The sequence below is a fragment of the Mobula hypostoma genome, chromosome 21 (genome assembly GCF_963921235.1).
Source record: "Mobula hypostoma chromosome 21, sMobHyp1.1, whole genome shotgun sequence".
Lineage (NCBI taxonomy): Eukaryota > Metazoa > Chordata > Chondrichthyes > Myliobatiformes > Myliobatidae > Mobula > Mobula hypostoma.
The window spans coordinates 56,415,995-56,426,483 of record NC_086117.1 but is presented as its reverse complement, the minus strand read 5'-3'; the positions used below and the strand labels follow the sequence as shown (position 1 = coordinate 56,426,483).

General features: G+C 45.1%; 1 protein-coding gene across 2 annotated transcripts in view; it reads right to left on the bottom strand.

The window, feature by feature from the left end:
- Positions 1 to 910: 910 nt before the first annotated feature.
- Positions 911 to 10,489, bottom strand: part of galnt9 (polypeptide N-acetylgalactosaminyltransferase 9) — a 223,090-nt gene continuing 213,511 nt past the window's right edge. For both annotated transcript variants that reach the window (XM_063074080.1, XM_063074081.1), the window contains 2 exons: positions 3,159 to 3,326; positions 911 to 2,034 (listed from right to left, as the gene is read on the bottom strand). In XM_063074080.1, the coding sequence (XP_062930150.1) occupies positions 1,888 to 2,034; positions 3,159 to 3,326 (315 nt within the window). In that variant the 3' untranslated portion in view covers positions 911 to 1,887. The remainder of the gene's footprint in view (positions 2,035 to 3,158; positions 3,327 to 10,489) is intronic.

The window sequence follows — 10,489 nt, the reverse complement described above, 5'->3', positions numbered from 1 at the left end:
TTATTTATTTAATATATAATTTATTCATTTTTCTATTTGCACGGATTGTCGTCTTCTGCACCGTGGTTAAAAGTCCAATTTGATGTGGTCTTTCACTGATTCTAATATGGTTATTATTCCATTATGGATTTATAGAGTATGCCCACAAGGAAATGAATCTCAGGGTTGTATCCGGTGACATATATGTACTTTGATTATAAATTTACTTTGATGTACTAGAGGGCCTGCATCTCAGGTGAGGGGAGGGAAGTTTAAAGGAGAAGTGCAGGGCAAGTTTTTTCCACAGAGAGCGATAGGTACTTGAAATCCACTGCTGGGGTAGTGGTAGGGAGAGATACAATAGTGGCTTTTAAGAAGTTGTTAAGAGACAAGGTTGTTGGCGATTCTAAATAGGGCGGCTTGTTATTGTAGCAGTTAGCACAGTCACCTTACAGTGCCAGCGATCACCGATCGCGGTTCAGTTCCCAGTGCTGTCTGTAAGGCGTTTGTGCATTTGCCCCAATGACCATCTGGATTTCTTCCAGGTGCTCCAGCTTCCTCCTGCATTTTAAAGATTTACAGTACTGTGCAAACATCTGAGCCACACTTAAATAGCCAGCATATTTTCAAGGACTGTATTTGTCAATGTGGAACAGAGAGTGAGATTGTAAATCTGACGGGAGCGAAGGATGTTGGGAATGGCGAGGGTGGAGCTCCACAGGAGGGGTGGGGGACAGGTGCTGGAGAAGGAGTGCCAGGGACGGGGAGACGGGGTGGTGCAGGTACAGACTCACCCAGCCCTGAGACACCAGACAAGGTCATTTGATTCCAAACAATTGTTTTATTGATCATTACAGAATGTCTCTCCGGTGCTTCCCACTCCCTCCCCTCTCCCTTCCCCTTTTCCCAACCATGATTCCCCTCTCCCTGTCCCCTTCCCACTCTCAGTCCACAACAGAGACCTATATCTGAATCAGGTTTATCATCACACATACATCAAGAAATTTGTTTTATTTTGTGACAGCAGTACAGTGCAAACCATAAAATTACTACAGTACTGTGCAAATGTCTTAGGCACCCTAGCTATATATATGTGCCTAAGACTTTTGCACAGTACAGTAGAGGTTAGGGTTGGCGTGTTGTGGGCATGCTTTGTTGGCACTGGAAGCCCACAACACATCTCCTGCACAAATGTGGCATTTCACTGTATGTTACAATGTATGTGACAAATATGTCAATCTCTTTTTTCTCTTTTGATGATTATCAGGTGGGGCAGCATGATAGTGTAGTGGTTAGTACAATGCTCTACAGTGCCAGCGACCCAGGTTCAATTCCCATCACTGCCTGTAAGGAGTTTGTACATTCTCCCCGTGACCGCGTGTGTTTCCTCCGGGTGCCCTGGTTTCCTCCCACAGTCCAAAGACATACTGATTGGTGGGTTAATTGGTCATTGTAAATTGTCCCGTGATTAGGTTAGGATTAAATCAGGGGATTGCTGGGTGGCATGGCTCAAAGGGCCAATTCCACGTTGTACCTCAATAAACAAATAAATAACTCTTCCTGCACCACGTTCAAAAGTCTGTGTATACAAACTTTGGATCTCCGTTTCTCCACCCTTTCCAAAATCGTATCAGTGAGTTATAGAATATATTCATTTTTTCTGATTTTATTACTTATAGTTTTCTGGTCGTGTACATGCTGTTGGGACTGGTTTCCAGTCAGTAACTTCATATGTGTAAAAGGCACATAACTATTGTCCACTGAACTCTGTACACGCCCCATCAGAGTTTGTGAAAGAGCTGGCCAGTGTTCCTTCACTGAGACAGACAGTGATCCCACATTCCGAGGACCACGGCCACCCCTCGAGTGTTGCTCGGTGGCAGATTTACAAACGGAGGTCCATGGTGCTCAGTGCTTGCTCGGTTTGATCCAGTTCCGTATCACCCACTTTTGCCCGGAGCACTTCTGCAAGGACAGTCTCAGGTCAAAGTTGGCATCCTTGACCATCTCCACTTCGAGGCAGCGGCCGGTGTCTCTGTTTATGATTGGTCCGTTCTGCAAAGGAAAAGGATTAAATGTCACCAACTGGAATTCCAAACGTCCGATCTTCCCACAGAGAAAGTGAAGAGGATGTTCACAAAAATGATCTCAGGAATGAAAGGGTTAACATATGAGGAGCGTGTGATGGCTCAGGGCCTGTACTCGCTGGAGTTTAGAAGAATGAGGGGGGATCTAAGTGAAACCCAACAAATATTGGAAGGCCTCGATAGAGAGGATGATTCTTATGGTGAGTGACCCTTGAGATCAGAGGGCACAGCCTCAGAATAGAGGGATGCTCCTTTAGAACAGAGATGGGGAGGAATTTCTTTAGCCAGAGGGTGATGAATCTGTGGAATTCATTGTCACAGATAGTAGGTATATTTGAAGGAGAGGTTGATAGGTTCCTAATTAGTCAGGGCATTAAAGGTTATGGGTAGAAGGAGGAGACTGGGTTTGAAAGGGACAATAAATCAGCCACGATGGAATGGTGGAGCAGACTCACTGGGCCGAATGGCCTAATTTTGTTCCTATGTCTTACGGACTGATAGTGGTTATTGGTTTAATGGTGTCTCATGTGCCAAAATACTGGGGATCAGAGTGTGGTGTTTCCAGGGGAACAGGATGTGTGATGGTTGCTGGTGAACAGGGTGAGGTGTTTCCAGGGGAACAGGATGTGTGATGGTTGCTGGTCAACAGGGTGAGGTGTTTCCAGGGGAACAGGATGTGTGATGGTTGCTGGTGAACAGGGTGAGGTGTTTCCAGGGGAACAGGATGTGTGATGGTTGCTGGTGAACAGGGTGAGGTGTTTCCAGGGGAACAGGATGTGTGATGGTTGCTGGTGAACAGGGTGAGGTGTTTCCAGGGGAACAGGATGTGTGATGGTTGCTGGTGAACAGGGTGAGGTGTTTCCGGGGGAACAGGATGTGTAGTGGTTGCTGGTGAACAGGGTGAGGTGTTTCCAGGGGAACAGGATGTGTGATGGTTGCTGGTGAACAGGGTGAGGTGTTTCTAGGGGAACAGGATGTGTGATGGTTGCTGGTGAACAGGTGTGCAGTGTTTCCGGGGGAACAGAATGTGTGGTGGTGCCTGTGAACTGGATATGTCATGGTGACAGAAGCAGGTGAAACTCAGCATCATACCTGTGTGAAGTCCCAGAGCCTCTGACGGGGTCTGAGGACCTCCTCGCATTTCCTGAGACTTGGAGTTTTGACCTTCCATTCGTCCACCAGGCACTTGGTGTCCGGCAGAAAATGCGTTGACCCCAGAGGTCCGAGCTGCAGTAGCCCCTCGGTGGTGTAGCGGACAAGCTGAAACAATAACGAATGGCCCATCAATTAATCTGTGCTGGATATTCACATCCAGCACCAATCAGGCCAGAACGGTCAGGGCAATAGTTTAAAACATCAGCAATCACCAGCTGGGGCCTCTCACACCAAATGCTGGAGGAACTCAGCAGCTCAGGCAGCATCTATGGAAATAAATAAACAGTCGACGTTTCAGGCCGAGACCTCTCAACAGGACTGGAAAAGAAGGGGGAAGATGCCACAATAAGAAAATGGTGGGGGGGGGAGAAGTGGAAGAGGATAGCTAGGTGATGGGTGAAAGCGGGTGGGTGGAAAAGGTAAGGGGCTGGAGAAGAAGAAATGTGACAGGAGAGGAGAGTGGACCATAGGAGACAGGGAAGGAGGAGTATCACGATATGTTTTAGCAATGCCGGAACCCAAGTGTGGAGGAACGACCTGGAGACGGCAACCAGAGTTTATTCATAATAGTTCCAACAAGGTGGCTTGGCTGAGTGACACTCCAATATGCAGCATTCTCAAAACCAGGAGCCCCACAATAATCACTCAAATCCACGAGGGCAGATGGATTCACGTTTCGCTGGAATAATTTGCAATGAAGTTAAACTAATTATTTACATCATATTGTGTGACAACGTGCAACAAAATCACATCACTTTCTCACACTGGTAATCCCCAGCATCCAGGACAACCTCTTCTCAAGGCTTAAAGCACATTTATTGTCAAAGTATGTAGCAGTATACAACCCTGAGATTCATCTTCCCACAGACAGCCACGAAACAAAGGAACACTGTGGAAGTATCAGCCCCTCCCATCAGGGAGGAGGTACAGAAGCCTGAAGACACACACTCAGTGATTCAGGAACAACTTCTTCCCCTCTGCCATCCCATTTCTGAATGGACATTGAACCCATGAACATACCTCACTACTTTTTCCCTCTCTTTTTGCCCTACTTATTTAATTTATTTTTATATATGCTTCTATCGTAATTTATAGTTTTTATGACGATGTACTGCTACCGCAAAACAACAGCCTGAAGCCATATGCCGGTGATATTAAACCTGATTCTGATCCCAATCTAATGCTTCATTCAGGAGTGAAGATTGTTTAATGTCCTTTCCAGCACACAAGTGTAAAGGCGGGGCAGAGGGGTTCACGTTCCTGAGTTTCACAACACGGTACAAATCCAGTCCCCTGGGGTGGCATGATAGCATAGCGGTTCAGATTGAGAGTCAGAATCAGGGTTAACACTGGTATGTGTCATGAAATTTGTTAACTTTGCGGCAGCAGTTCAATGCAATACATGATAACAGAGAAGAAGCTGAATTACAGTAAGTATATATACAGTAAAAAAGCAGAGGTGCTTCGTAATTGCTCTTACATGCAGGGCCCAGGACAGGTCCTATGAAATACGAACACTGAGGAATTGGAAGTTGCTGACCCTCTGATGAGGACTGGGTTGTGGACCTCCTGAAGTCAATAATCAGCTCCTTGGTCTTGCTGACGTTGAGTAAGAGGTTGTCTGTGTGGCATCACTCAGCCAGATTTTCAATCTCCTTCCTATATGATGTCATGTCATCAGCAAACTTGAATATGGCATTGGAGCTGTGCTTAGCCACACAGTCATCGGTGTAAAGTGAGTAGAGCTGGGGACTAGGCACACAGCCTTGTGGAAACATAGAAACATAGAAAATAGGTGCAGGAGTAGGCCATTCGGCCCTTCGAGCCTGCACCGCCATTTATTATGATCATGGCTGATCATCCAACTCAGAACCCTGCCCCAGCCTTCCCTCCATACCCCCTGACCCCCGTAGCCACAAGGGCCATATCTAACTCCCTCTTAAACATAGCCAATGAACTGGCCTCAACAGTTTCCTGTGGCAGAGAATTCCACAGATTCACCACTCTCTGTGTGAAGAAGTTTTTCCTAATCTTGGTCCTAAAAGGCTTCCCCTCTATCCTCAAACTGTGACCCCTCGTTCTGGACTTCCCAAACATCAGGAACAATCTTCCTGCATCTAGCCTGTCCAATCCCTTTAGGATCTTATACGTTTCAATCAGATCCCCCCTCAATCTTCTAAATTCCAACGAGTACAAGCCCAATTCATCCAGTCTTTCTTCATATGAAAGTCCTGCCATCCCAGGAATCAATCTGGTGAAACTTCTTTGTACTCCCTCTATGGCAAAGATGTCTTTCCTCAGATTAGGGGACCAAAACTGCACACAATACTCCAGGTGTGGTCTCACCAAGGCCTTGTACAACTGCAGTAGTACCTCCCTGCTCCTGTACTCGAATCCTCTCGCTATAAATGCCAGCATACCATTTGCCTTTTTCACCGCCTGCTGTACCTGCATGCCCACTTTCAATGACTGGTGTATAATGACACCCAGGTCTCGTTGCAACTCCCCTTTTCCTAATCGGCCACCATTCAGATAATAATCTGTTTTCCTATTTTTGCCACCAAAGTGGATAACTTCACATTTATCCACATTAAATTGCATCTGCCATGAATTTGCCCACTCACCCAACCTATCCAAGTCACCCTGCATCCTCTTAGCATCCTCCTCACAGCTAACACTGCCACCCAGCTTCGTGTCATCCGCAAACTTGGAGATGCTGCATTTAATTCCCTCATCCAAGTCATTAATATATATTGTAAACAACTGGGGTCCCAGCACTGAGCCTTGCGGTACCCCACTAGTCACCGCCTGCCATTCTGAAAAGGTCCCGTTTATTCCCACTCTTTGCTTCCTGTCTGCTAACCAATTCTCCACCCACACCAATACCTTACCCCCAATACCGTGTGCTTTAAGTTTGCACACTAATCTCCTGTGTGGGACCTTGTCAAAAGCCTTTTGAAAATCCAAATATACCACATCCACTGGTTCTCCCCTATCCACTCTACTAGTTACATCCTCAAAAAATTCTATGAGATTCGTCAGACATGATTTTCCTTTCACAAATCCATGCTGACTTTGTCCGATCATTTCACCGCTTTCCAAATGTGCTGTTATCACATCCTTGATAACTGACTCCAGCAGTTTCCCCACCACCGACGTTAGGCTAACCGGTCTATAATTCCCGGTTTCTCTCTCCCTCCTTTTTTAAAAAGTGGGGTTACATTAGCCACCCTCCAATCCTCAGGAACTAGTCCAGAATCTAACGAGTTTTGAAAAATTATCACTAATGCATCCACTATTTCTTGGGCTACTTCTTTAAGCACTCTAGGATGCAGACCATCTGGCCCTGGGGATTTATCTGCCTTCAATCCCTTCAATTTACCTAACACCACTTCCCTACTAACATGTATTTCGCTCAGTTCCTCCATCTCACTGGACCCTCTGTCCCTTACTATTTCTGGAAGATTATTTATGTCCTCCTTAGTGAAGACAGAACCAAAGTAATTATTCAATTGGTCTGCCATGTCCTTGCTCCCCATAATCAATTCACCTGTTTCTGTCTGCAGGGGACCTACATATGTCTTTACCAGTCTTTTCCTTTTTACATATCTATAAAAGCTTTTACAGTCCGTTTTTATGTTCCCTGCCAGTTTTCTCTCATAATCTTTTTTCCCCTTCCTAATTAAGCCCTTTGTCCTCCTCTGCTGAACTCTGAATTTTTCCCAGCCCTCAGGTGAGCCACTTTCTCTGGCTAATTTGTATGCTTCTTCTTTGGAATTGATACTATCCCTAATTTCTCTTGTCAGCCACGGGTGCACTACCTTCCTTGATTTATTCTTTTGCCAAACTGGGATGAACAATTGTTGTAGTTCATCCACGCAACCTTTAAATGCTTGCCATTGCATATCCACCGTCAATCCTTTAAGTGTCATTTGCCAGTCTATCTTAGCTAATTCACGTCTCATACCTTCAAAGTCACCCCTCTTTAAGTTCAGAACCTTTGTTTCTGAATTAACTATGTCACTCTCCATCTTAATGAAGAATTCCACCATATTATGGTCACTCTTACCCAAGGGGCCCCTCACGACAAGATCGCTAATTAACCCTTCCTCATTGCTCAAAACCCAGTCCAGAATAGCCTGCTCTGTAGTTGGTTCCTCGACATGTTGGTTCAAAAAACCATCCTGCATACATTCCAAGAAATCCTCTTCCTCAGCACCTTTACCAATTTGGTTCACCCAGTCTACATGTAGATTGAAGGCACCCATTATAACTGCTGTTTCTTTATTGCACACATTTCTAATTTCCTGTTTAATACCATCTCCGACCTCACTACTACTGTTAGGTGGCCTGTACACAACTCCCACCAGCGTCTTCTGCCCCTTGGTGTTACGCAGCTCTACCCATATCGATTTCACATCTTCCCGGCTTATGTCCTCCCTTTCTATTGCGTTAATCTCTTCTTTAACCAGCAACGCCACCCCACCTCCCCTTCCTTCATGTCTATCTCTCCTGAATATTGAATATCCCTGAACGTTGAGCTCCCATCCCTGGTCACCCTGGAGCCATGTCTCTGTGATCCCAACTATATCATAATCATTAATAACAATCTGCACTTTCAATTCATCCACCTTATTACGAATGCTCCTTGCATTGACACATAAAGCCTTCAGGCGCTCTTTTACAACTCTCTTTGCCCTTATACAATTATGTTGAAAAGTGGCCCTTTTTAATGCTTGCCCTGGATTTGTCGGCCTGCCACTTTTACTTTTCTCCTTAGTACTTTTTGCTTCTACCCTCACTTTACACCCCTCTGTCTCTCTGCACTGGTTCCCATCCCCCTGTTGTGAACTAACCTCCTCACGCCTAGCCTCTTTAATTTGATTCCCACCCCCCAACCATTGTGGTGCACCTGCGCTGATAGAGATCGTGGCCAATCTGGAGTGACTGGGATCTGCAAGTGAAGAAATCCAGGATCCAACTGCACAAGGAGGTACTGAAGCCAAGGTCTTGGAGCTTTTGATTAGTTTTGACGGGATGATGGCACTGAATGCTGAGCTGTCGTTGATAAAGAGCATCCTGATGTATGTGTTTTTGCTATCCAGATATTCCAGGGTTGAGTGAAGAACCAATGAAACGGCAGCTACTGCGGACCTGTTGCTTCAGCAGGCAAACTGGAGCAGATCTAATTTGCTCCTCAGGTAGAAGTTGAATTAGATATGCTTGAATTAGAGTTCAAAATGCTTCCAGTAACGGGGTTCAATGTTATGCATGAAGTGCTATGAATTATTGAGTACGAGGCAGAGACTCCAAGCGGCTGAGGGTTAATAATTTACTGACTTTCGTTTTTTATTCATTTTAAGATTAATCAATTATCTAGGAAGCCATTTAATAAGGTCCTCATCAATTTCAGAATCAAACATGGCAATGTAGTAAAGGTTATACAATAAATTCAATTTGAGAACGAGACACTGAGCATCTTAATCACCATCTCCCTCACAGTCCCTGATCTCATGTATTAAATATCAAACATAAAATAGAATCTCCAGGAATGTTTAATAAATATGAGAGATTCTGCAGATGCTGGAAGGCACACAAAACGCTGGAGGAGCTCAGCAGCTCAGGCAGCATCTTTGGAGAGGAATAAACAGTCGATGTTTCGCGTTAGCTGGAAGGTGATAGGTGAAGCCAGGTGGGTGTGAAAGGTGAAGCACTGAAGAGAAAGGAATCTGATAGGAAAAGAGAATAGACCATAGGCGAAAGGGAAGGAGGAGGGGCACCGGGGGAGGTGATAGGCAGGTGAGAAGAGGTAAGCGGGCAGTGTGGGGAATGGAAGAAAAGGGGAGGGGGAGAGTATTCTTTTTTACCGGAAGCAGAAATTGATATTCATGCCATCAGGTTGGAGGCTACCCAGATGGAATATAAGGTGTTGCTCCTTCACCCTGAGGGTGGCCTCATCTTGGCACAAGAGGAAGCCGTGGACCAACATGTAGGAACAGGAATGGGAATCAGAATTAAGATGTTTGCCAGCGGGCAGTTCTACTTTTGGCGGATGGAGTGGAGGTGATCGACGAAGTGGTCTCCCAGTTTATGACGGGTCTCACCAATGTAGAGAAGGCCACATCGGGAGCACCAGCAGATTCGCAGGTGAAGTGTTGCCTCACCTGGAAGGAATGTTTGTGGCCCTGAATGGAGGTGAATGGACAGATGTAGCACTTTGACCATTTGCAGGGTTAAGTGCCAGGAGGGAGATTAGTGGGGAGAGAGACGAACAGACAAGAGAATCATGGAAGGAGTGACTCCTGCAGAAAGCAGAGGGAGGAAGGTGGTAAAGATATGTTTAACGGTAGGGATCCCTTTGGAGATGGAGGAAGCTGTGGAGTTCTGAACATTTTCTGGTGGAATAATTTGCAAAGAATGAGGTTGGACTCATTGATTATTGACATCTTCTTGTGTAATACTGTGTAATAGAATAAGACCATAAGACCATAAGACATAGGAGCAGAATTAGGCCATTTGCCCACCAAGTCTGCTCCGCCATTCCATCATGGCTGATCCTTTTTTTTTTATCTCCTCCTCAATCCCAGTTCCCAGCCTTCTCCCCGTAACCTTTGATGCCATGTCCAATCAAGAACCTATCAACCTCTGCCTTAAATACACCCAATGACCTGGCCTCCACAGCTGCCTGTGGCAACAAATTCCACAAATTCACCACCCTCTGGCTAAAGAATGTAATAACATCACCTTCTCGCACTAGTAATCCCTCAACATCCAGGACATGCTCTCTTCTCATTGTTACTATCGGGGAGGAGGTACGGAAGTCTGAAGACACACACTCAGCGATTCAGGAACAGCTTCTTCCCCTCCGCCATTCGACTTCTGAATGGACATTGAACCCATGAACACTACCTCACTATTTTTGCACAGCGTATTGAATTTATGCATTATATATATATATATATGCTTCTTAATGTAATTTATAGTTTTTATTAAAATGTACTGCTGCCATAAACCAACAGCTTGAAGCCATATGCCGGTGGTATTAAACCTGATTCTGATCCCGATATAATGCCTCATTCAAGAGTGAAGATTGAAGATTGTTTAATGTCATTTCCTGTACACAAGTGTAAAGGAGAACAAAACAATTCTTTCTCCGGATCCAAAGACAGCACAAAAAAAACACAAGATAGAAAACACAATAATAATAGTCAAACATAATAAATATTAATACATAAGATAGCTTATATCCATGCGTTGATTGTATGTCT